The 27482-nt window shown below is 34.1% G+C and overlaps 1 protein-coding gene across 4 annotated transcripts; it reads right to left on the bottom strand.

Annotated features, from left to right (window-relative positions):
* Positions 1 to 1317: 1317 nt before the first annotated feature.
* On the bottom strand, positions 1318 to 27482 carry LOC110095335 (uncharacterized protein At4g17910). Of its 4 annotated transcripts, none has more exons than XM_028694563.1 (13): positions 27327 to 27482; positions 24916 to 24989; positions 24710 to 24808; positions 24538 to 24627; positions 16130 to 16203; positions 14232 to 14319; positions 13898 to 14024; positions 13706 to 13810; positions 3494 to 3623; positions 3310 to 3361; positions 1998 to 2042; positions 1686 to 1784; positions 1318 to 1590 (listed from the first exon to the last, which is right to left on the bottom strand). In XM_028694563.1, the coding sequence occupies exons 3-13, from the start codon at positions 24803 to 24805 to the stop codon at positions 1438 to 1440; spliced, it is 1059 nt and encodes a 352-aa protein (XP_028550396.1). In that variant the 5' UTR covers positions 24806 to 24808; positions 24916 to 24989; positions 27327 to 27482; the 3' UTR covers positions 1318 to 1437. The 4 variants fall into 4 exon arrangements, with proteins under 4 accessions (XP_028550396.1, XP_028550397.1, XP_028550398.1 ...); XM_028694564.1 differs by having other exon boundaries at positions 24916 to 24992; positions 27327 to 27480; XM_028694565.1 differs by lacking the exons at positions 24710 to 24808; positions 24916 to 24989; positions 27327 to 27482 and adding an exon at positions 22660 to 22733 and having other exon boundaries at positions 24538 to 24602.

Genomic DNA, 27482 nt, shown 5'->3' on the forward strand with positions numbered 1-27482 from the left:
AGGACAAGGCCTCTTACTCTAAAGATCCTTAGTCAAACCAATGACCATGAGAATGCGGGTTCAATACAAAGTCATAGTTTTAATGAGCTTGTAATCTCAATTCATTTAAATCATTATTTTTTTATAGTTATAATTGGGCATTCTACTTGTGGGAGAGCTGGTGCCAAGTGCCACGCGTGATGACGAATGCTCCACCTTAAAAGGGAGGATAATTTCCATTGTAGAGACTAAAAGCAAAGGAAGTCACCCAGGGTTGTTTAGCTTGGTTGGTGGTCGAGTACGGTCAGAAATCCCCCAACTCGTGTTCCCAACCGTACTCGATTCCCCTCGAGCGACAACACCTCTTAAGTGGGTCACAATCAAGTGCGGGCTAAAAGGTTTCTGGGGTGGATGTCGCTTCTAGGTCAGCCGTGCATTAGTCATGCCGCCAAATGCCCTTTCAGGGGTGACAACAGGTGGATACCCCATTTCCAAAAATTATATAAAAAAAAATATATGCAAAAGTAAAATAGGAGCATAATTGGTGGTTCTATAGGTCCACAATACATAAGCCAACTTTTCATGTGGCTTGTTAGTAGCAAGAACTTCTTATTACTAGCTTATCTCTCTCTCTCATACTCTCCACTTTGGAGAACAATCTTAAAGATAGGAAGAAGATAATTGCAACAAAAACTTATTGAGATTTAATGATCCCCGATCGAGCTACTGATTGTTTTAACACATTAGGGTTTTATTTGAGACAATTTTTCTAGTACTTTCTAAAACAATTTTTAGTACAATAAATTCTTAAATTAAAATTTTTTAAATTAAAAAGCAATAAAAAAGCTAACACAAACAAAATCTAGATCAATCTTTAAGTTATTACCTTCTTTCTTACATTATTCAAGTAACTCATCTTTACTGATTAACATAACTAGATCTAGCACCAAAGCTTATGCTTATGATCTTAATTATCCCACATCAATGTCCATACTATAAATAAAACTGTCAAAAATATTAACTCTAACTATGATTGTAAATTTCATAATTAAATCATCTTCTATACTTTCAATTGATGATAAAATGCAAAGAAAAATAGTTCTATAAAAATACAATTGAGAAATCACATCATTCCCATATATTAAATAGATATCAAGCATGTCAAAACATTTTTATTATACCCCAAGATAAATAAACTTGTTATAATGACAAAATTTAGGCTTCATTTATGATGATTTTTTTCCTATTTTTTAAATTAAATTTTTAATATAAAAAATTAAAATTTTTATACTAAAAACTGTTTTAAAACGCAGTAAAAAAATCATCCCAAACAAATCCTTATACTATCTGCTTGACTGCTTGGGCTTAATAAAAGTAAAGCAAAGTGCAATTTTTATATTAAAATCTGCTTTAAGAAGCAACAAGAAAGCCATCCCAAGCAAAGCCTCGCCATGCAATTCACCAAAACTTTAATTTAACGTTGTGAAACCAAACAAAACTAACAGCGGCTAATAAGAAGAGCATATATCCAACTAATATACCAACTGCTGCAATGGAAGAAGAAGAGAGCGTATCTATGCTCAAGTTTATCAAGCCAGTAAGCACATTTGCCTGGACCAAAAGAACTATGGTTAATTTTCAAGAAGAAGACCATGTGAAAGGGAACAGAAGTCTATACTGATTTGATTTTAAAACACACAACTGACCAGAAGGAAAGATCCAAGAAGATTCTGGTTAAATACTTCTTCAAGCAACAATGGTCGTTGCACAGGTACAAAATCTGAAAGCATTAGCACAGACAAAACCTGCAAAAAAATTGAAATATTAAAAGCGCAATGAGTAAGGTTTCGTTAAGGATAACTTTTTTTTTGCTTCTTAAAGCAGCTTTTTATTGTACCAAAAAGCAACTTTAAGAAACAACAAGAAAGCTGTCACAAACGAAGCCTAAGTTTCAAAAATATTTCATGCAAGGTAGAAGTGAGTAACTTAAAAAAAAAAAAGTAGAAATGAGTAAGTACCTGCAAATTCAGGGCCAGAACAAATGTGACATATGACAAGTTGCACTGCATTGAACAACTTAAATTAGTGAATTTACAGTGAAAATATTTAGAGCTAAATTGGGCGAAACCAAGAAATTTATTTTTACTGTAGAATATATAGGTTAGAGATCAAGTTTAGTATTAAGTTCATCAACAATTATTCGTTAGAGTGGTCATTGAATCATCTATAAAAATAATAGCAAGAATAGCTTGTCTTGTAGCTATTCCGACTCTCTATCCTCTTCAATGGAGTCTTCTGATAGGAAACACTTGGATTTCCAAGTGTTTCTCACCAAAACCAAGTAGATCCAATGTGAAACTGCTGTCCACAGCAGAAATCAGCCAAGAAACAGGGAAAAACAGGAAGAATACGCTAGAAATCTGAGAAGAATTCACACAAATCAATTGTATTCCAATAGTAGAAGCAAGACAATAAGAAACATACAATGTTCTTCGATTCGAGAGGAAGAACAACTCTCCGAAAATCTCCGGCAACGCCAAGAGCCCAAGCAAGAAACCCTAGATCTCAAATTACATTCAAATTCAAGATGAGCCCCCTCTCCCTCCTAATCCCCCTAATTAACAATAAAGGATTCCTACAAATTACCTAAACAGCCCTTTGCATTCAAAAATTTCCCTCCCACATAATCAAATCAGCCCCAAGTGGGGTCCACCTTGTCCGCCCCCTCCTCTGGACGTTTCCGCCTCCGCCTGGTGTAGACCCGGGTTGAACCGGGTCCAGCTGGCCCCTCTTGGGCCGGTTCAAGCGTAACATCTTCTCAACGATCTCAGGCACTTTCGTAGACAATAACCAACATGCTAGCTACTCTAGCATTTCTATAAGGCAATCTTCGCTGCCATTTGGATGCTCTGAAACTTTGGGATGGTTTAGGTTTTCTTTTCACCTTTCTTAATGCATATTTTTTCACAACAAATTTTATGATGTTTTATGTGCTTCATGATGATCAAGGTTCAAATAATAAAACAAATTATTAGTCTTAATTCTTGAAAGTCTCCAATTATACCTAAGAGCATTTGATGCTAATTCTATCATAACTAGTAAAAATATGAGGATCGCGTGTCAATGGTTGAAGGAAAATCCAAAGGGAATCTTCCAAAAGGGCCAAATAACATGTGATAAGTAAAAAAATGTTAATCTTGGTGATTTTTAGATGAAAAAACTAATTTCCTACAGTTGTTTAAGCATAAGGGCCAAATCTCAACTTAGCCTCCAATAAAAATTGAAGTGTATCCATTCAAACACTTTTCATGCTAAAGTAAAATTTCTTACCATTCGTCGAGAAACTCTGTCCACATATCTGTCCAGAATTACAGTCAATGACCTGTTCATGATACAGTGAACAAAAAAAAAAGATTTATTGGTCTATATATTAGTAACGAAACATACCAAAAAAATTCTGAGGGACATAAAAGAATAAGAGAGATGTAAGTAATATAAATCAGGTAAATATTACCAAAATATAATGCAAAGAATCCAAACACTACTCCGTGTATGCTGTTTGTTTGCAGCTTTAGTTGATGCTCCATTCACAAAGAAAATGCTAAAGCCCAAATGTACACCTATGAGATACATACCCCAATATCCTGCCAAATAAAAATAGAATTCGAGAACTTATTTTCTGATTGAAACTGAGGAGAATAAACGTAGCTAATGTTAAAGTGAAAAAGAGAAGCTCGGATCCTATGCAATGCAGACACTAAACCTATTACAGTTGGAATAAAGGACAGCAACCAATCAAGAGAACTTGGTGGAAAAGTCATGAACAGTCATTCAAAGAAGTGAATTTCATGAAGTCCTGCTTTTGGAATAAGTGAACTGTTGGCTATATAAATACTACAACATAACTGTTTGGGAGCATGGAATCATCAAAAAATTTTAAAACAGCTTAACTTCTGTCACATCAAGATAGTTCTCCATAGTTGTGGATAAACTTTTTTCCCTGTATTTTCTTAACTTTCTCATTCTTCTCTTTTCTGTGCTTAAATTAAAACTCACGCTCTATTTAAGCAGAATCCCTCTCAACAATCGACCCAAAGCAAAAGGCAAGCAAGCTAAAATTCAATGCAAAATCCAGCACTCATGTATGAGAGGAGATGATTTAAAAACCAATTCAACAACATCAAGCCTTAATCCCACTACGTGGGGTCGGCTACATGAATCCTTTTTCTCCATTGTGTCCTATTAAAAGTCAAATTCTCGATTAAATCTAATAAAGAAAGGTCATTCCTAATATTTTCTAACCAAGTCTTTTTAGATCTGCCCCTACCTTTCTTAACATAAGTCAAATCAGTCAATCTTGTCCATCACCTTTATTCTTAAAAATAGGAATTAACACACTCATTCTCCACTCATCTGACATCTTTTAGTCTTCAAAACAGTATTAAAAAGTTTAATAAGCCAAGAAATTCATTCATCTCCTAAGCCTTTCCACACCTCTATTGGAATCATCAGGTCCAACAGCTTTTCCACCCTTCATTTTCTTTAAGCCTCTCTAACTTCGGCTTTAGTAATACGCCGATAAAAACAAAAATTTTTATTTTCATATAGGGTGTTAAGGTCGCTACATTCAATCTTATTTTCACAATCTTCATTAAAAAAATTAGCAAAATATTTCATCCATCTTTGTTGTATATCATATTCTAAAAAAAGTATTTTCTGATCTTCATCCTTAATACACTTCACTTGAACAAAATCCTTCAAATTGTTTTCTTAGATTCCTTACAGGCTTGTTTATATCTTTCCCAATTATCAGAGTTTTTAAAATTAAACCAATTTTTATAACAAATCTTCTTATTTTTAATCTTTTCTTGTACATTTGGATTTCACCACCAACTATTTTTACTATTAGGATCTTTTCCCTTTGATACTCCAAGCACATCTTTTGCAATTTTCTTAATATCACTAGCCACTTTTTCCCACATAACATTAGCATCCTCATGCAAAAACAAAATCTTAAGATCTAAAATCATACTCTCAAAAATATTTTTTTAATAATTTTTAAATACTCCTATATAATCCTAGAATATCGTTTTACTTTATTTTTTATTTTTTGCCCTTTTATCTTAAAGTCCAAAACTAATAATCGATGTTGGTTACATAAATTTTCACTCGGAATACCTTTACAATCTTTGCAATCTAAACGATCTAATTTTCTTATAAGAAAATAGTCAATCTGAGTTGTAATATATCCATTTTTATAAGTGATGAGATACTGATTCCTTTTCTTAAATAAGGTATTAGCAATTAAAAAATTATAAGCTAAACAAAAATCTAATATGATCTTGCCACCTTCATTTGTCGTTTCAAATCCATGACCACCATGAATGCTTTTAAAATCATCTGCCTCTCTACCAACATGTCCATTTAAATCTCCTCCAATAAAAACTCTTTCTTAAGAGGTATCTTTTGTATTAATTCTTCTAAGTCATTCCAAAAATTTAATTTAGAACTCATATCCAAAACTACTTGAAGAGCATAAGCACTTATAATATTAACAATCTTAGCATCAACAATAATCTTTAAAGCTATAATTATATCTCCAATCCTATTAATATTAATAAAATTATCCTTCAACCTCTTATCTATAATAACACCTACACCATTTCTAGTACGACTCTTACTCGAATACCAAAGTTTAAATCCTAAACTATCAATTTCCTTTGTCTTCTCTCAAACTCATTTAATTTCTTGAATGCACAAAATATTTAACACTGTCTTTGCCAGGTTCCAAGTCCTGGATGAGAAAAGTGGAGGACTGCATTAGGTAGTTAACAGCCAGCGTAAAATTTGTCGAATAATAATGACATGAATCCTTCAAAACTAATTCAAGTTGAAATTAAATTTGAGTAATCTAAAATTAAAAAAACAAATGTAATAAACATCTAAATTTTGATTTTATCCTAAAAATAAATATAATTTATTATTATCTTAAAAATAGTATATTTAGAGTTTATGCATATCTTGACTAAATTATTGAGTGAAATTTCTACCTCCCCTCAATTTATTATTATGGCAATAACGTTTTAGATCACTTATATGGCTCTTCTCCAAATTGAGCTTCTCAAGCTCCTAAAGTCCCAAAAGCCAGAGCATAGAACAACCTTAACAAGCTCAATTGAAGCCTAAACTTAACACCCATGATAACCCTACGAAGCATATTTGTTACACACCAAAGTAAATTCATTGATATCAAAAGTGCCCCAACCACTAAATTTTTGTACACCCTAAATAATGAGAATATACGTGAAAAGGTTGGAGTATCTCCAATGGAAGATAATATTAGAGAGAGTTGCCTTAGATGGTTTCGTCACATAAAACGGTGGCCTTCTGATGACCAGATTAGAAAAATAGATGTGTTAGATTTGACTTATGTTAAGAAGGGTGGAGGTAGACCTAGAAAATATTAGAAATGACATTTCTTTATTAGATTTAAATAAGAATTTAACTTTTAACATGGTACAATGACGAAAAAGGATTCATATAGCCAACCCCACATAGTGCGATAAAGGCTTGATGTTGTTGTTGTTGAACTAGTTGTCCCATTGCTCTAAAAATTGCAATAGTACAATCTAGCACAAAGATAGACCATGCAACATGAGATCGATCCATCATCATATCAAATAGTATTTCTCTCAATTCGTAACAACCTTTGTTCTAAAATATGAGTAGCAATAAAAAATTTAATATTTATCTATTTTCTTGAGTAATAATGCTCCAATAAAGATGATGAAATTGAAGCAACTTCGCTCAGAATTTCACCTACAACACAAAGTTCATTAAATCCCTTCAATGAAATCAATATAACATTCCAAACTTTAAGAACTTCCAACATCTCCTAATATCCAGCATCACTAAAAGCGCCCAAAAAATACAAAATCTTCCTGATGTATGGTACAAATTGTCCTATCATATTATCACGCATCTTCAAATTCATAGTATTAGAACCAAGTGTTTTGCACATCGCATTTTTCCTTATATAAACATAGTTACTATAGCAAATGGCTAAAATATAGAAAACAAATAATTGAGATGAAACATATTGAAACTAAAATCCAGTGATCATTGCATATGTTTTCACATTTACCAAAAGAGCATCATTCTATCATGCACAAGAACAATTTGCACAATATTAACATCAACTAACTTATCTTTCTTGTGGTAGTCTAGCATGCTACTCTGTTCTATTCATAGTATGACAATCATCTTTAATGTGTCATTTCTTTTTGCAGTAAAAGCAAGTCATGTCCTCATACATAACATAAGACTGCTTTTTTCTATGACTAAAAGAAAATTCTTTCTCAAAAGGTCTCCCCCTAACAAACAATCCCTCATTCACTTTTCATCTCCAACACCCTCAAGCTTGAAAATAAACATATGTATTAAAAAATAAATTATTAACATCCTCTAAGCTAAAGCTATCCATATCCTACAACATCACGCAATAAAATGCTAATAAGAGAGAGCTAAAAAGCATAATAGTAACAAAGCTTAGTCTGCCTGATCAGCCATCATATCACTATTCCTCATATCTCTAGCAATCGAATTAAACTCATTAAGATTTGTTTTGATGGTGCACCTCCTTGCATGCTTAATAAGAACAATCTCTACCTACAATAAAGCCAATAGAGAGATATTTTATCATGTACAAATCGTCCAACAAAGCCCTAGCAATCGAATTAAACTCATTAAGATATGATTTTTCATCCATCTTAACTTATTTCTTCATTCATAATTTTAGGCATATTTAACTGCCCCATGAGTTCCTTTACAAGTCTTTAATAGGTCAAAACACCAAACATTGTTCTCAAAAGCCTATATCCAAGCCATCAAAATTCTTGATCTCAGCCATCATATTCTATATTAGACTCTAATATCATTATTTAGGAAAAACACCTTTTAAGCATCGACCAAGAATAAATATGATGAAGACAAAAGGAGAACATAGCATAGCAAATACAAGAAAAAGAGTAATTAGTCCATCACTAAGTTCGTGATGTAGAAATCCTTAGCTGCAACAATAGAAAGAAACTGAAACAGAGAAGAAGTGCTATAACTTCATATTGCAGTTTTTATGAAGAAGAAGTATCGAATACTAAGGATGCATGGGTATTTGTATACGCCTTGTACAGTAGTTGGTAACAAAACAAAGGTTCAGATTGCTGTTTCAGAGAATCAACAATCCAGATGCAGAAATAAGAGAATGGTAGTGTATGGCAGAGTAGTGTGGAGCAGAGAACTTGATGTAGACAAAGGGGGGGTCAACTCATGTCCAAAATAAATCAATTTTGGCCTCCCTCGAGTTTACAAGCTCAATCAAAATTGAGCTGAAATTTTAGCTCATTTATGAGCTGGTCTTTAGTTCACTTATTGAACTAAGGGTTAGCTCATTATTAGCTAACATTTTAGTTCATATTTATCTTTTATTAAATGTTATAGTTTTTATTATTATATGTTTCTAATTATGTTAGTCTCTTGGAATTCCAAAGCGGCTTTTGGAATTCCAATATGTTGTTTCGTTTTCCCATTCGGTGGCTCTTTGGATTCCACCATGGGTTTTATTTTTTGTGCCTTTGCCCCTTGGGATTCCGGCTGGCTGCTGGTTTTCCACGCCTGGGATGAATCCCGTGCCTTGGCTCCTTGGTTCCCACGGCTGCCTCCTTGGTTCTTGCGGTTGCCTCTTCGATTTCCGGTGCTGGGTGGCCTTTCCCGTGCCTTGATGCCTCGGTTCCATGCGGGCCTCCTTGGTTCTTGCGGCTGCTTCTTCGGTTCCCGTGGATGCTTCTTCGGTTCCCTGGCTGGGTTGTTTTCCATGAAGTTGGGGGGGCTTTTCCGTGGCTTTGGTGCTTCATTTTCGGGAATTGACTGTTGGCTTTTCATTTCCTTTATTTAATAAGCTTTTAATTGATGTTTGTGGCTGTTTGTATTCCCTTCTCATACCTATATATATGAGAGGTTTTGTAATGTTTTAAAGTTAAGTTATATTATGTGATTTTTGTAAATGTAAACCTGCGGGTTTCATTGGAAAAGCTTGCGAGCTTTGTCCACCTTCTTTCTCATCCCCTCCGGAAATCTTGCGAGCTCTTTCCAACCTTCGTCTTGGCTTTTAACCTCGTTCGTCTCTCCGCAAGTGCCACTCCATCTGTATCCATCTTCTCAAAGTGAAGCAAGTTTAGGGTGTCTTGTTTGAGTCAAGTTTGTAAGTGTCCAAGTTGTAATAGTTTTTTATAAAATGATATTATTTGTGTCTTTATTTGTGTTATTTGTGTCTCTTCTATTACCCAGTAGAGTCTTTATTTCGTTAAGCAAAAAATCAGGGTCCCCCGGATTTTTTGCTTACATCAGAACTTTATAACCACACTTTTTGAAAGCTTATCAAGAATTACTTATCTCTTACCACCGCCCCTCAAGTTAACAATGCGTTCTTGAATTGTTAACTTGTCTCTAAATTGAACAAACCGAGTAGTAGAGAGAGCTTTGGTAAAGATATCAGCATGTTGGTTTTGAGATGCAATATGATGAACAGTGACATGTTTTGCTTTGATACAATCCCGAATAAAGTGATAATCTATCTCAATATGTTTGGTACGAGCATAAAATATTGGGTTAAGTGATTTACTGCAAAGGAAATGTCTGGATTGGTAATCATCTGTTGGGGAAAATGAGAAGTTAACACCACAATGACAAAACTAGCAAGAAAGTAAAAGCAGTGGAAAGTAAAGTGTACCATGATTTAACGTAAAAAAATTCAAAATAGGGAAATAAATCACAGAGTCACACCCCACCAAGAAATTCACTATGAAAATTGAGAGAAATAATTACATATCTCTATTCTCTCTCTTTCCTTGCTTCTCTTCTCACATGCATCATTCTAAAACTTGCCCTAATAAAAAATACAAAGAGAAAGCCAAGTAAATAACTCCAATGGACACAACCCTTCAGAAAAAAGAGAAAGAAGCCATTTAGTTCATCTCGCTGCGTTGCAACGCTCAAGCCTTTGCTTGCACAACTACTGCGCCATATCTAAGCTGTCGTGGTGTTATGCTCTCTGCCTTTCAGCGTTGGGGCGCACGAGAAAACAGCGTTGGGGCGCACGGGAACACAGCGTTGGGGCGCACGGGAACACAGCGTTGGGGAGCTCAAGTACACAGTGCCGCAGTGTTGTATAAAAAAAAAATTCAGGTGAAAGCACATGAACCCAAACAGGGGGATAAACCCCCCGCACCCCCAGCAAACAAGACAAGCTTTGAGATTCGAGACAACAGACCAACCAGATTAATCAATACAATCAGATTTCACACATAACATCATCAAAGTAATGGAGAGATCCGACAAGTTGTCGATGCAATTCTGGTTGAGAAAATAAGTCAGAATCTGCTGTGAGAATTGGCTGTTTGGATGGTAATGGGCTTTGAACAGGCTTACTATCCTTCATTCCAGCTTTATTAAGAAGTTCAGTGAGGTAGCAGGCTTGATTCAAGTGAAGGCCTATAGCTATTTTGGAGACTTGAATGCCGAGAAAATAGGAAACCGGTCCTAAATTCCTTATAATGAAGTTGGAATGCAGATTTTGCAAGAGATTTTCAAGTGCAGTGGGGTCATTGCCAGTGAGCAAGATATCATCGACATAAACAAGTAAAGCCTAATAGAACCTTTATGATAAAATAGAAGTGAAGGATCTGCATTACTAGTAGTAAAGCCATAATTAAGTAAATGCGAAGAGAAAGTTGAGAACCATTGACGAAGAGCTTGTTTGAGACCGTAGATGGCTTTGTGGAGTAAACATACATGATCAGAAAATTGAGAGTCCTGAAAGCATGTCGATTGCTTCATATAAACAATGTCATCAAGCTTACCATGAAGGAAAGCATTAGAAACATCCAGGTGATAAATTTGCCAACGATAAGCAATAGCCACAGTGAAGAAGACCCGAATGGTGGGAAATTTAGCAACAGGTCTGAAAGTTGAAGTGTAATCAAGACCATAATCTTGTTTAAAACCTTGAGCTACCAAGCGAGTTTTATGCCGAGCAATTGAACCATCAGAGTTGTATTTCATTTTGAAAAGTCATTTGCAATCAAGAACATTTTAATCAGGTGTTTGAGGCACAAGAGATCAGGTGCCTTGCTTTTGTAATGCTTTAAATTCTGCTGACGTAGCAAAGCACCATATAGGATGTTTATTAGCTTGAGAGAAAGATGTAGGGGAAGTAGGTACTAAGAGGTGCTGAAGATCAAATAATTGTTTTGGTTTAAGATGGACGGTTCGCAGATGGGTGGACCATATGATGGCGAGTGGTTGTAGTTGGAGCTATAGAGGTTGTAGAGGCGGGTGGCATTGAGGAAGATGGAATGATAGTAGGTGTAGGAAAAGAAGCGGAGTGAGGAACCAACATTAGAGGAGGAATATAATGAGGCAAGGGTGTAAAAATTGGTGGAATAAGTTTGTCTTTGTGTGGAAAGCTAGATTCATAGAAGGTGACATGACGAGATATATGAATGTGACTTCTTATCGAGTCAAAGCATTTATATCCTTTATGGTGACTGACATAACCTAGAAAAACCACATGGAGTTGAGAGAGGTTCAAATTTGTAGCGAAGACGAGGAGGAAACCATGATAACAGAGATACCCAAATACTTCTAAATAAGTATAATAGGGAGGCTGGAGTTGAGAGAGGTTCAAATTTGTAGCGAAAACGAGGAGGAAACCATGGATAACAGAGATACCCAAATACTTCTAAATAAGTATAATAGGGAGGCTGCTGATATAGACATTGATATTGTGAGATATTATGAGTGGATTTGGAGGGAAGAAGATTAATGAGGTATGATGCAATAAGAAGGGTGTCTACCAAGAGTTGATGAAGTAGATTGGCCTCAAATAAGAGAGCATGCATTATCTCCAAGAGATGACGATGCTTACGAACAACAATCCTATTTTGTTGTGGGTGTAAGGACAGCTAAACCAATGTTGAATGTCAAAATGTTGCAAACAATTTTTGAAATGAGTGTTTACAAACTCACCAGCACCATTAGATTGAAGCATTTTGATGGGCTATTGAAATTGTCATTCCATAAATAATTTAAATTGTAGAAAAGTATGTAAACATCTTATTTTACTTTTAAAGGATACACCCAACAAAATTTTGTAAATTCATCAATAAAAAGAAGATAATACTTATAATTTTGGGAAGATAACACAGGGAAATAGCTAATGAAAATGGAAGGCGATGACATTTTGCACGAGCACAGGAGTTGCAAGGAGTGGTTGAAGTGTGGTGGCAAAGCATCCAAGCTTGGAGCAGTTTGACATTGTATGGAAGGAATCGAGCGGCGACCTATGCGAGCTAGATGTGAAGAAAAATGTCCACCCCGAAATGAGAAAGGAGGGTGACCTCGTCGAGACAAAGCAAGCGGTGCCCTTCCATGAGAGCAATTGCGAAATGCCGCAAGGGCAAATGATGAATGTGTGGCGGGGTTAGAAGTCTTGTCAGAGGCTTGATCAGCATCAATGTTAAGCTCCTCACTACACAACAGTGCATAAAGTCGTCCAAACAGATCGGACGCAGCTTTGTATAAATAGCCGTTTTAAAGGCATTATAAGAGGAAAGTAGACCATTAACAGTATAGAGTATGACGTCTTCAGGATCAACAGACGACCCAGCAGCAGTAATGGCATCTACCTTTTGCTTAATCTCAGAGAGATCACGTATCTGTAATTGATGGAGTTCATTTTTCAATTGAAGAATGCGAGAGAGATTGGTAGATTGCAAGCAACGTTCAAGTGTGATCCATATGTCCTTGTAGGAAGCAAGATTAAGGACATATGGAAGCAAAGAGGTAGAAAATAAGGATTATAGAGCAGCAGCAAGGTTTTGATTTATTAACATCCATGTGTGAAAAAAAAGCATTAATAGAGAGGGAGCCATCAGCTTGAAGTTGCTGTGGAGATGGTTTGAGAATAGTGCCATCAAGATAACCAGCAAAAGCATTAACACTAAATAATTTGAGTACCTGACTGTGCCAAATGGGGATATCTATCTGTAGTTAATGGGACATTAAGCACAGATTTAATGTTTGCCATAAAGAATTTAAGTTGAGAAGAATGGGCGTTTCACTCATGGTTAGAGGAGGGTTTGGAGAAAGAGTAGAGAAGGAATCTGCCAAAGTAACCATGCTATCTTAGCTACAGTAGAAGCAGAAAAAAAAAAAAAAAAGGTTGCATCCAGGTACAGCATAAGCCAACCATGTAGAAATCCTTAGCTACAACAATAGAAAGAAACTGAAACAAAGAAGAAGCACTACAACTTCATATTGCAGTTTTTATGAAGAAGTATCGTATACTACAGGATGCATGGGTATTTGCATACGCCTTGTAAAGTAGTTGGTTACAAAACAATGGTTCAGATGCAGAAATCAGAGAATGGTAGTGAATGGAAGAAGAGTGTGGAGCAGAGCGAATTACTTATCTCTTATAACGTGACACTACAAAATCCAGCTGCTATATAAACAAAAGTTGATATTATTATGGTAAAATTAAGAAATCATTGCTGAGAAAGCTTTCTACAATTTACCTATTAATGCACAAAGCATGCCATTAATAAACAAGAAAAGAACAAGGTAAGGGTTTAAATTTCAAAGACCATATTACTTTACAAGTGATCCTCACCAAATATACTGAAAAGGCCTTCTTTATTTTGGCTAATGATATCCGAAGCCCTTTCACTGGACAGCAAAAAATTACTCAACCCATATTTCAGGCTCATTTGATAAGCTGTAAACAAGAAGAAATTTCATGTGACTATCAATATCACTTAACTCTTATCATTGGAATAGATGGTTCTCAAATGTAAAAAAATACCTATGAGAATAACCAAGCCAAATATTCCACAATATTTTGGATGGATATGGAATATGGAAGTTAATAAAGATATTGCTGCTAGTGTGAAAAAAAAATTCCAATGAACACCATATTCCCCCACATGCACCTGCCAAATAAAAACACGAATCCATGAGACATGTCTGCCTGTGCTTAGGACATGCAACTAATGCAATAAAGCTTTGCAAAATAAGTATGGATGCAAAAAGTCATTCAAAACAATTAGTGACTTCAGATTCAATTATAATGTTAAATAGCAAAACAGCAAAACAGGTTAAAAATAAACGGTTAACTAAACTATAAGAAAAAAATTCACCTGATAATCTACACCTGCTGTGAAAATAAGACGACCAGCACCAAGCAATACTAATGGACTTACAGACTGAAGAGCTACCTTCCAGTTTCTAAAAAGAAAATGAGAAATTAGATTCACAACAACATAGAAAAAAATAAGTATATTACTGAGAATTTTCAAATTTTAGGATTATTATAATGCTATTACAAGTGATGATTAAAATAAGAGAAACTCACTGATGGAAATATTTTCAACGGTATAGTAAAGTTCAGTTTCTAATCATACCAAAAAGTGGCTTAAATGTACAGAAACAATTACAAAAAGAATAAATAATTTTTGTTAATATATAAAAAAGGTACCACTTTATTTTAAAAAGAGGTCATTGAACAGAAATAATAATGGACATATGATGACTTCTAACAAAGAAAAATTTTAAAGATGCAGCAGCTTCTTTTTCCTCGGGAAAAAAAAACGAGTAGCTAAACAGGGAAAAAATACCAGAGAATCTAGAAGAAAAAACTAAATAGGACGCATAGAAAAAACTAGAAGAAAAAATTAAGATGCCATGCAGAACCACAGTTTTATATTTAGTGAACTTTACCAAGATAAATGAAAATAAATTAGGTTTAACATGATCATCCATGCTTCGGCCAATGTCTTATTCATTTGCTGTTAGTCCTTACCATCAACAACTTACACATGCCAGTGCAAGCTTTCTCAGTTACTCATTCCAGCGGATCATACTATAAAGTAAATAAGGTTTATCCATGGTCTGATTTACTAAATTAGTCCACTGTACAAATATTTTGACGTTGTTACCATGAATTCATGCAGATTTTTTCAGTGAAATTAGTTACTTCAAAAGTTGTTTGTGTTAAAAGATTATTAGGATAATTAACTACAAATATGAAAGAGTTCAATCTGAATGATTCAATTAAACTCTGATTTCCTCATTTCCTTGTATATGAGAATGCTAAGCAAACAAAATAAATACTGGTAGTAATCTTCAATTACTACACTACTCCATTCTACAAATATTTATCTTATTCATTTGTTTTTACTTGTTAGTTGTCATCACCCACAACTAGCACATGCCAATTCAAGTTTCCTCAATTACTCACATTCCAGCCTATCGTGCTATAAAAGTATCAAATTTACTAATTACTCCATTATACAAATATTTGGGAGTACAATCTTCTGTTGCCATGAATTTATGCAGATTTTGTCAAAGAAATTTGTTCCTTCAAAAGTTTGTTTAAGAAGATGTGGATCAAATAAAAACCAAAATTTAAGAGTCCAACTTGATTGCAGAATTGCAACCATTATTCAATTAAAATATGATTACCTTATTTTTTAGTATATAACAAAGCAAATCACTTTGTATATGAGAATGCTAAGCAAATGAATGCAATAACAGCAGTAAAATTCATTTATTAAATCACTCAATTGTATAAACAGTTGTCTCATTCATTTGTTGCCAGTCCTCGTTACCAACAAGTAACAAATTCCAATGCAAGCTTCATCAATTACTCATTCAGCAGATCATACAATAAAAATAAGGTTTATTCATAGCCTAATTTACAAAATTGCATCATTGTACAGATATTTCGTAGTACATTCTTCTGTTAAAATGAATTCAAGCAAATTTTTCAGTAAAACTAGTTCCTTTAAAAGTTAGTTGTGTAACAAGACGTGGATAAAATAGCTAAAAACATGAAAGAGCTCAACTTGATTGCAGAAAAACGACCATGATTCAAATGAAATATAATTTCCTCATTTCCTTCTATGTGAAAGCAAAGCAACTGGTATATGAGAATGCTAAGCAAACGAAATGGAATAATAGTAGTAAGCTTTTTCATTTAGAGAATTCTCGACAACAAACAAATCTTGCATTATACAAGAGTTAAAAAGTCACTTACACAAACATGATGCCCCTGGCCTGTCTTGACACTAAAGAATTTGCCACCACAAATGATCCTACGCCAAGATCCATCTGGGAACGCCAAAAAGACATAGTTCTAGCAGCTACTAAAGGAAAGGCTTTGATTTTGTTCACATCATTAAATACAATGATCTCTTTCACGAGAATAAAATAAAAGCAATTTTTTGAGATTTAAAGGTATCTATGAAGCAAATTATTCAGATAAAGCATATGCCAAGCCACTACTGCATAAAATGCATAGCAATTATCTCTTTTTGAGATTACAAGTAAATATAGCATTTTAGGATGGCGATTTTACTGTAACATGGTTAAAGAAACCTAAAAGAAAAGGCAATACCACAATCAACACTTGAAGCTACTATTAAAAGCATCGAGGTTTTAGCTATCGTAAGTTCGCCAACACTTCCTCAACTACTGTTCAAGCTTCATACCCCTTGCCTCGCCTCACGCCTATGTAATAAGCTGAAACAATGTTCAGTTACATCTGTTTTGATCTGATCCAGTTTGTTATGTGTGTTAAAACTTCTGCATTAGTCTTTGCATGTGTTTTTGAGTGTTTTGTATGCATGTGCATGAATAAAAAGTCTGAACTTTTTCCTTGGGAGTATTGTGTCACTAGATTTGGGGGCTCTGCGGTGCCAAGCTCTCAGGTTTAGGTCATTTATGATACAGATCAACGTAGTAGCGCCACTGTTTGAAGCGTCGCAGCGTTGGATCAAAATTTGATAAAAAATATCATTTTCTACTTATTTTCTTATTTGTCAAAATCACCTCTCCCCCTTTGAGCTGTATCCTAGAGAGAGAAAGTCCGTTTCGGGCAACTCCAGTGCATTTTTTTATGTCGGTCAAGTTTAGGAAGTTGTTAGGATCGAGATAGATTACATTCTACCTATTTCAGTTTTCAAAATATAAAAATGTTGGGGTTTTTCTTATTTAAATTATAATTTCGTAGGGTAAAAATGGGGATAACTTCAAATCCATTAAACTTTCACTGTGTAATTTCATGTATGTTGTAGATACGATCATTCTAAACATTTAAGTATTTTTCGAGAAAGTTTTTACTATGTAAATTGAAAAGTACACTATTTTTAGCAAATTAAAAAATAATTTAGATATCAAAAAATAGTATTGTAGTACATTTAAAGCTTCAAAGCGAAGTTCTGCACAATCCTTGATAATCTAGTGAAATTCTAAAAACTTAAATCTCTGCACAATTTTTGAATCTTTTGCCTAATTTTGCACTTCGATTATTTTCATTTGACTTATTGCAATGCAATCATATGTGTTTATCTGCTTGAAATGTGTGATTTTGTGGAGCTCTGAAGTTGGAGGAAGTCTTCATATGTTGAATACACTAGGACTCATAAGGGCCTAAATTTTTGAATATCTAATGTGCTAAGCCTTTGGGAGTCATAAGAATCTGTTTTCTGATATCCTAGCACAAAAAGTCATAAGGGCTCCAATTCTTATATTTATTTTTTATGGGAGGTATCAGTGCCTGAGATAAATTTGTTACTTTATGCTCTGATATATGAAGTACTTGTCTATTTTCTTTGAGTACAAAGCCTATTTAACTTTTATTATTTGCTAGCTTTACTCTGATCAGTTCAATAATATGTTAAACACTATTTTTAATTTACTTAGATATAAAATGAGTTAAATATCAAAAATTTAGATCGATAGGTGTGACTTGCTAAGTTGTATTGGCTCACACCTATTCTGCATTATATTTCAGGCCTAGACAAGGGGAAAGAGCTAGTTGAGTAGCTGAAGATTCAAAATTTGGTCTTCTGAGTTTGGTTAGGTATATTTTCTAGTTTTTTTATTTTGTACAATCATGGTTATTATCTATCATATTTTATTTTGAATCTATAGTCATATATTGTAGTGTATAGATTTTGTTCAATATATATATATAGAAGATGAATGAAATAGAGAGAAATTTGTGGATGAGTTTAAATGTTGTGTATTTGATGTTCTTTAGTAGCTCTGTCATATATTTTAAATTAAGGAAATCTAAAAAGTTTTTAAAACTTGGATCTTGAACTTGGTCTGTCACCATTCAATACGATATGACATATTTTGTTTTTGGGTCATACTGAGTAAAGATGTGACAACCTGTGCATGGGGTGCACATGTTGTGTTAGCTCTCAAGGGTCACCACTCCCGTAGCATTCGAGCTTGCATTCTTTGTGCCCTCAGATCCTGCGAGCTCACTTGCATGACCTCTGATCCTATGTGGACTCCACATACATTGTCTCACATCACGCCTACGCGTAGGGAATGCTTGTGCTTCTACTAGATGTGATCATTGTTACAGCCACTTCTTATGGGTGTTGTTGAACCATTTAGGATTACATCCATGTGATCTTTCTTCTCTAACCACCACTCTCTCCTCAAGATGGCTTTCCCAATTCCTTGCCGAAGGTTTGAACCGCTCAAGTCCTCGTCTTTTCTTAGAAGATGATATTCAACAAAGGTGGATGAGATATTTTGCTAAACTTTTTAATAAAGATTGTGAAAATAAGATTGACTATAGTGACCTTAGCACCCTAGATGATAATAAAGATTTCTATTTTTATCTGCGTATTCGTAAAACTGAAGTTAGAGAGGCTTTAAAGAAAATGAAGGGTGGAAAAGCTGTTGGACCTGATGATATTCCAATAGAGGTGTGGAAATGCTTAGGAGATGAAGGGATTTCTTGGCTTACTAAACTTTTTAATACTATTTTGAAGACTAAAAAGATGTCAGATGAGTGGAGAATGAGTGTGTTAATTCCTATTTTTAAGAATAAAAGGTGATGCACAAGATTGTATGAATTATAGTGGTATTAAGTTAATGTGTCATACTTTAAAACTATGGGAGCGAGTTATGGAGCATATGTTGCGGCGTGATACTAATGTTTCTCAAAATCAAATTGGATTCATGCCGGGTAGGTCGACTATGGAAGCCATACATTTATTAAGAGGTTTGATGGAGAAATATAGAGAAAATAAGGAGGATCTACATATGTTATTTACTGATTTAGAAAAAGCATAGATTTAAAACGGAATATATGGAGTGTAATTTTAGTAGTAATAGACCTAGTGAGGGGATTGTGACTTTCGGCAATCAAGTCATTAATAAGAGTACACGTTTTAGATATCTTGGATCTATTGTTCAGAGTGATGGTGAAATAGATGGGGATATTATCAGCAGAATTCAAGTGGGATGGTTGAAGTGGAGGAATGCATCGGGCTTGTTATGTGATAGAAATGTACCCCTCAAACTTAAGAGAAAATTCTATAAGATGGTAGTGAGGCATGCAATGCTTTATGGTGCCGAATGTTGGCCATTAAAAGAAAAGCATAATACTAAGTTAAGTGTGGCAGAGATGAGCATGCTCAGGTGGATGAGTGGCTTTACCCTTAGAGATAGGATACGAAATGAACATATACGTGAAAAGGTTGGAGTAGCTCCAGTAGAAGTTAAGATTAGAGAGAGTCGCCTTAGATGGTTTGGTCACATAAAAAGGCGGCCTTCCGATGATCCGGTTAGGAGAGTAGATGTATTAGATTTGACTTGTGTTAAGAAAGGTAGGGTTAGACCTAAAAAGACTTGGTTAGAAAATATTATGAATGACATTTCTTTATTAGATTTAAACGAGAATTTGACTTTTAATAGGACACAATGGAGAAAAAGGATTCATGTAGTCGACCCCACGTAGTGGGATAGAGGCTTGTTGTTGTTGTTGTTGTTGTTGTATTTAATACCATTTATTGCTCAAGTACACACAAATATGGTTCCCCATATTTGATCGTTGTTGTCGCCACGTATTTTGGTGACTCCTATAGTCTCAAAAATTGACCTCCTACTATCAGTACTTCTCATTCCTTAGTAAATGTCGTGGGTGGCTTGCCAAGTTCGAACCACAACCTCTCCTTCCACCCATGTCCATTTATATTCTCATCAAGACCCAGTTCCACCTTTACATAAGCAAGATTCTACAATTCATTACAAAAATGCACACATTTTCTTCAATGATGATATCTATAGGCTTGCTATTGTAGGGAAATTTCCCATGGGTCACCCCTGCCTGGGTTCATTGATTCTCATCGTATTATTATAAGACTTTCATCAGAAGCATATTACATCAAACTCTTCTCTTGACAAACATACTAAGTGGTTATCTAATGCATATACTAAAGTGATTTCTCCATTTTTTACGCTTTTGAGAACCCACCTATCCCTATTTGGATGGTTTTTTGTATGTTCTATTTACATTATTTTAACCAATCCACATTTTACTCATTGGGGTCTATATTTGGCAAACCTTTGCAAGCAGATGCTTTTATTGCTCATCTTTCAAGCCAGCTATAGCCATAGTTTCGATAGAAGTAAGCAATACTTCTCTAATAGAACAAGTTGTGAGAATTAGCTCATCGCTTTATTGATGTAGGCATAAGATAGAATTTCAAGGTATTCCCCCTATAGCTCTTTTGCAAAATCTTTGGTCCTAAATAGTTCGTCTGAATATGAGGAAATCAAACATTTAGACACAAGAAGTCAATTAAAATGTTCAAATTCTCCCCTCTCCCCAAAGGGTGTTGCTCCTTCATCAATTTAGGTATGCACTCAAAATTTGAAACTAATAGAACTTTCTTTAGATTCTCAACCCATTGTGCCTGGCTGCTAACCTTACAGATACGATCTCTAGATCAAAATAATCAATAGCATGGATTATGAACCTATTGTGCTTGATTGCTAGCCTTATATATATATGATAGCTACATCAACTATAAACAATATTGCAGATACAGACCCTCCAATTCGTGAAGTTCCTCATCTCCTTTCTATTTGTTAAGACATCAATGATCATAATTCATAGCAATCTTTAGATTATGATGGGAGCCAGTCTGAGTGATGATGGTTTGGTGGATGGAAGATTTCAAGTCCTATTTATAAAAGAGTCCAAAACAAGAAATAAATTTATCCTCCACCCGTATTTCACAAAGAATCAAACAAGGTAGCCCAAATGAGTGGTTTTTATGCTATCGTTATTTTTATCTTATATATTTTTCATTTTTTATCCAGTAATTTTTGCATTGCTCCTGATCTGCTCATATCATTTTCTAGTTATAAATTGTAATTTATTAGGAGGGGAAAACAATTGAAGATAGCATTTGATAAGCAATGAATGATTACTTACCATATAGCATAAGTTAGGCCGCTAACACAACAATGGCTATCTTTTCATAAATTTGACGTTATTCTTGACATCCTGTTAGCAACTAATATAATATGCATTTCTCAGATTGAATGACTTACACACAGCATCTAAAGTACACGTAATCATGAAACCAACAAAGCATAGCATCTTCATCCATGAAAATATGGTAGCCAATCTGAAACAACTCAACCATTCAAGTCAACTAATACATAGAACGCAAACCATAAAGTGCTTTTTTACAATGATATATATATATATATATATATATATATAAGGCTAATTTATCACGTCATAACTTATTTATAGTAGAAATATCCATTATCATTTATTATAATATTCATAATTATTGAAAATATTCTTCTTTATTATATTTTACTTTGATTGATCTCTTTTATTTCCTATATGTGCAAGCGTTAGTGAGAAGACAATTCAATTAAGATGTTCTGATCAAATCTCTCCCTTCTAGCAAGGCAATAGAGTAATCAAGATTGGTACTCATCTCCAGCCACTTTACTAGCCTTTTCATCATCAATAAACTTGCATACATCCTCATAGACCACTAAGACACTTAGCATCCCTCTTTATTTTTCATATATCTATACAGCTCTACAATCTCCTTTATTGTCCAGTGATAACTAAGTTGGTGAATTTTGTCTTTCGTAGGCTATATATCCGTCACCACTCTCAATCAACGTTCTTCATTGACGCATTTCATTGATACCTATGTTGATGCTCACTATCAATACAACACTTCCATTCACAAACATTATCTAAGCCTTCATTGACATGGATCTTGTGACTGATTCTTAACAATTGATCTGATATGCTCTCTATTTCATGAATTAGTCATGCTCGTCCTGGCCGCTCACAACTTATAGTCACCAAAACCTTCAACTACTTCATCTATGATAGCTAGTGTTTCCAAACTCAAGTTTACCTCTTCTAAGCCACCTTAGATTTACAGAGGGTTACTATCTTAAAATTATCATATGTGCTAACTTATTTATAGTAAGAATCTATATTATTTATCATTGTCTCACTTTCACATTATCGAGGATAATTTCCTCTTGATTATTCTACTTTCTTGTCTATAAATAGGCATATATATGTCACGACCCAGCCCAGATACTCGATTTAACGAGGCGGGAACTGAAAGTCGGACGGTATTATAATTTCATCCCAATTTTCAAAAAAACCATATTAACATAAACTTTTGAACAAACTTAAGAGCCACTAACAACAAAGAAAACTATAAATCAATCAATGTCAAAACTAGTCATTTTCATCAATCGTTTTACCTGTTGTTATTTGCGCGTCGTCTTCTATAAACATATTCTTCCCTATCAGCCATTCCAAGAACTTGAAATTTTATCTGAAAATATTAGTTAATGGAATGAGCATACGAAGTAAACTTAGTGGATAACTATTAGAACAATTAATATGAATATTCTTATTTACAATACTATTATAATCTTTAATATGCATCCAATCATTTCTTAACTTTATTTCAGTAATTTATACAAATCCGATCATTTTCCTTTTAAACATCTTAAAGCATTTTAAAACTTTAACATTTCCTTTTCCCATTTAATTCATATAGGAGCACTGTCTCAATGTACCCAAAGGTACAATCTTTTTCATTTTTTCCTTTTTCCATTTTCATTACCTTTTCCTTTTTTATGTGCACGAGTACGGCGTCCCCAGCCAGTACCATAAGGGGGTGAACTCCTGTAGATTTTCAATACATTTTTCTTGTTATATTACATTTATTTTATTTCCATACATATATAACTTTTTGCTTCCCTTTTTCTTTTTTATTTTCCCTTTTAAATTCTCATTGCCATCCTTATTGTTACAATTGCATATAGCATATCTTACATGTATCTCTATAAATATTACCTTTCATTTTCATAAACTTTCAAACCTTTATAGCAGATGAATTTGTTCTTATTACTATAAAATCATAAGATATTTATACCTTCAACATTTTATAATACAAAAATTAATCAATTACTTAGAAGATTACAAACATGAATAAAATCATAAAATAACATAATTTACACACTTTGATCTTTCAGTTCGTCGATCTTTGTCTCAACCTCAGTCTCAAAATTTTATCCTTATTGAATTCCTTGAAGAACCCAACTTATACCACTTGATTTCTTTCTTTCCTTCTAAAATTACCATAAAATAAAATTTAAGGATTTATTCTACAAAATTTAACAGAAGACATATGATAATAAAATCACTTATAAAAAGATGATTATTCGAACTCAAAATCCTTCTCCTTTCTTTCCCGAATTCTTCAAATCTCTTCCTTATCCTTTGTGAAAATATCATTCGCGTTTAAGTGAAGAAATCGACGAAATTTATAAGAGAATTTCAACAAACCTTCTTCTCTTTTCTTCTCGATCATTCTTATCGTCCACAGAAATTTCTTCCCAAAATTATCACTCCTTTAACGGTAGGAAGGAAAATGAATGATTAATTCTTATCATACGAAATAAAGATATAATCATTTTCAAGTCTCTCCCTTCTAATAAGTTTTTTTTTTTAACTTGTAATAAAAAAACTAACTAAAACTCTACACCAAAATTTATAAATTATCGAAACCACCATTGCTGGAACATTCTGAAAAGGACAAAAAATGAAACAGAAACTGAATTTGAAAATCTTGGTTTTTGACCATAGTTATCTTCGTTATGCTCCCGATACGTTGGAACAGGCAGACTGAATTGTTTGACCAAAGGCAGGCCAAACCATTATAGATCGTGTTCAAGGTATTATTGCAATTTAAAAGGAGCTCAAGAAGAAAGAATGTTCTATAGTTGCCATAACAAAGTACGCACATGCCTGATAATCAAGCACAAAGGCCTGCTTAATTTACAAAAAAGTTGGAACATCAATTACAATGCTCATGCAATTGAAACCTAGTTGTACTTTGATATGACAAATGATGGCAGCCATCCATTTCAGAACCATCATATCAGATTAAAAAAGAAAAGAAATTGAACAGGCTAAAATAGAAGTTAAATCGATTTCCTACATTTATGTAAAACATTTAGCAGTTCGTTAAAACTTTCATTCAGTACCAGAAAAACAAAAACCATTTTCTGTTGTCATGGCCACCAAAGGCAAATCTTTCAGGAAGAACTCAATTAAAGGAGAGAGCTTACCAAGCCAGTGCCATAGGTTTCAGTCTTGGCATAGCGTCTAGGAAAAATTTTGAAGTCCACGGCCAGAATGCATATGCATGTTACCAACACCTACAGCACATTCAAAACAGCTTAGCAAAACCAAAAGATTAAAAAAAAAAAAAATTTAAAACATTGAAAAGAATGAACATACCATGAAAACACGATATGATAAAATACTCATCTTAGAAGACGATAAATGATGTGGTCCCATTTCAGTATTAAGAGTAGAAAAGCTTGGCCTAAACATGATCTGTTAAATATTAGTTAATTTCCAACAGAATCCAAACACATTGTTTTTTGTTGTCGTATAGTAAATAGATCGCACCACTAAGAATCACTTTCTTTTGCATGAATTACCTTTTAGCTGAAATGCAGAAAAGCAGCACAACTATCAGGATTATTGCCAGAAAATAAACCCATTCAGCAAGGACCTGCTACATATGGGTAAACTTTAAGCAGATTCCTTGCATTGAATAAAATCACAAAATATTACAACTAATCTAAGTGCATGTAATACCATGTTATGTAAAACCCAACTTGAAGCTTTATAGTTAGCAAAATAAGCATCAAATCTAATAATTCAGTCTTCCAGCAGTTGTTTTACCTTATTTCCTATGCAGATTTTAAGTGCTGTTTTGCTGATTTCTGTGAAGTTTTTGGGGGGCTGTTAGTAGTGTCTTTTGGTCTTCCATATTCCCTAATATAGTGGTTGTTTAACTCCCCTTTCTTGCCTATACATAGGGGCTGATTTGTATGTTTAGAGGTAAGTGAAAATGTTATTTTTGGAATGGAAAAACTGAAGGTTTTTCTTGGAAAAGCTTGAGAGCTTTGTCCACTACTTCTTCTTCTTCTACTCTTTGAGAAAGCTTGTGAGCTTGTCTCCCTTCCGTCTCGGCTCCTAACCTCTTTCGTCTCTCCGCAAGTTTCATTCCATCAGTATCCTTCTTCTCAAAGCAACGATTAGCAAGCAATTTTAGGAGTCTTAATGTTTCCAAGTTTGTAAGGTGTTTATGTCAAAGTTTGTAACTTGTTTATGTGTCGTTTGTAAGTCTTTTATACTAAAGTGAAATTTTTTTAGTTCAATTGTCACATTTTGTGTTCTTTGGTGTAGTTTCTATTATCCTAGGAAGAATCTCTTTTTGTAATAAAAAATTTGGGAAGGACATCAAAGATCCGATGATGACAGGCATAAGGAGAATTAGAAGATCTCAACAGTGATTCAGTGAACTTTGAAGCAGGAAGCTAATATTTTGGAGGTCTTCAAGAGAGCTCAAGTGGTGGAAGAGGATGGAGAGGGGGCTGCCACTATAGAGATTTAGAGCCAAAAAACACAACAAAACCGGATATTTCACGGGACAAAAGCAATTAATCTTAAACAACTATTTACCACATTCAATGAACACAAAAAAGTTAAACAAAATCCAAAAAGGATGGAAGTTGTGTGGCATATTGCTAATTAGTAATAAGAAAATATGGAGCCACAACAACAACTCACAGTATTGAAATTTCATGAAAAGAAAGAGAACCAAGTAGCAAACCTAGCCAAATTCAATCGTACTTTCAATTGAAAACAAACATGATTAAGGAGGAAGAAATCACTAGAAAATCATGACTCATGCTTGTACAAAAAAGTAGCCTCTCATGCTCTGTCAAGGAACTGAATCCCTGAAGGAGAGAGATTTACATAATTAACCATTATTTAAAAATCTCATGGAATAGCGAATAAGAATTAAAAAATCATCCAAGGAAGCAACAAAAGAGGATTTAACTAAAGAAGCCACAACCAAACTACAACCCACACAATACCTGTTGTACTTCCACAACTAACATGCTACAGTCGCAAAAAGTGATTGTAACAATGAACTCATAGGAAACAAAAGTTGCTATTGTCCGGCTACCCGACCGTAAATATAAAATCTCAAGAATCACCTAATAAAGAAACCCCATAGAAATATAAACAATTTAACAAATAAGGACACTAGATGAGAGATAGGGAATCTAACATAAGAGCTAAAGAAATGGGGTACCTATAATCAAAGACAAATGAAGGTTAAAACTGTTACAGTAAACATCTAAAAGAGAAGCTATAAAAGCCACTTTAGGGTAACTATGTAATAATATAGTCACAGGTGAAATCTTGATTTAGCAATAGCACCAACTACCCGCCAGTTTGCCTCCCACCAACCTGCATGCCTGCAGTTAGTTGTCCACTGCCATTCCTCTCACTATTGTCACGCTTAGCCATGTCCACCAATTCTTATTACCGAATGCGTATAGGATTTAATTCTTGCATTCATGCCATAGCATGCTGTAAATTGATGAGGCCAATTTCTACCTTAATTCTTCCATCCTTTATGACGTTAGTTATAGTTTAATTTTATTATAATATATGATTACATCAAAGAGCTAAAAGCTTCCTCACCTTCATTGCTTATTACCATCGTCTCTTCTTTGGAGCAAACTTGTTTTTTCACTGATCTAATTACAAGCTTATTCCTATATAACTTAATAACCATAACTCTGAGCATTCTGAAACCATAAAAGCAAATTAAAGTCGGTTATCAATATATCAATTATCCATGGCTAATTTTGTTTTTATATGGAACAATGTACAAAGAAATAGCATAAAAGTTTCAACATTCATGCTTATCAATCACTTTGATACTATTACCAGTTGTAATGAAGATATGCTTAATGTGTTATAAAGTTATATTACAGTACAAATCAATAAGACAGTCTATTCTAAAATAAGAGAAGAGTGCACTTACGGTAAAAACCAAAATTACTGGCACAATAACAATGGCAAAATCCTTTGCCAACTCAAGCGTAGAACTCCTCAAATCCTTACATTTTGAAGTTTCTCTATCATTCATCTTTCTAACAAAAATGTTGGTACTAGCAAGGCCTGCAAAGTGGTAAAAATC

The sequence above is a fragment of the Dendrobium catenatum genome, unplaced genomic scaffold (assembly GCF_001605985.2).
Source record: "Dendrobium catenatum unplaced genomic scaffold, ASM160598v2 fragScaff_scaffold_501, whole genome shotgun sequence".
NCBI lineage: Eukaryota > Viridiplantae > Streptophyta > Magnoliopsida > Asparagales > Orchidaceae > Dendrobium > Dendrobium catenatum.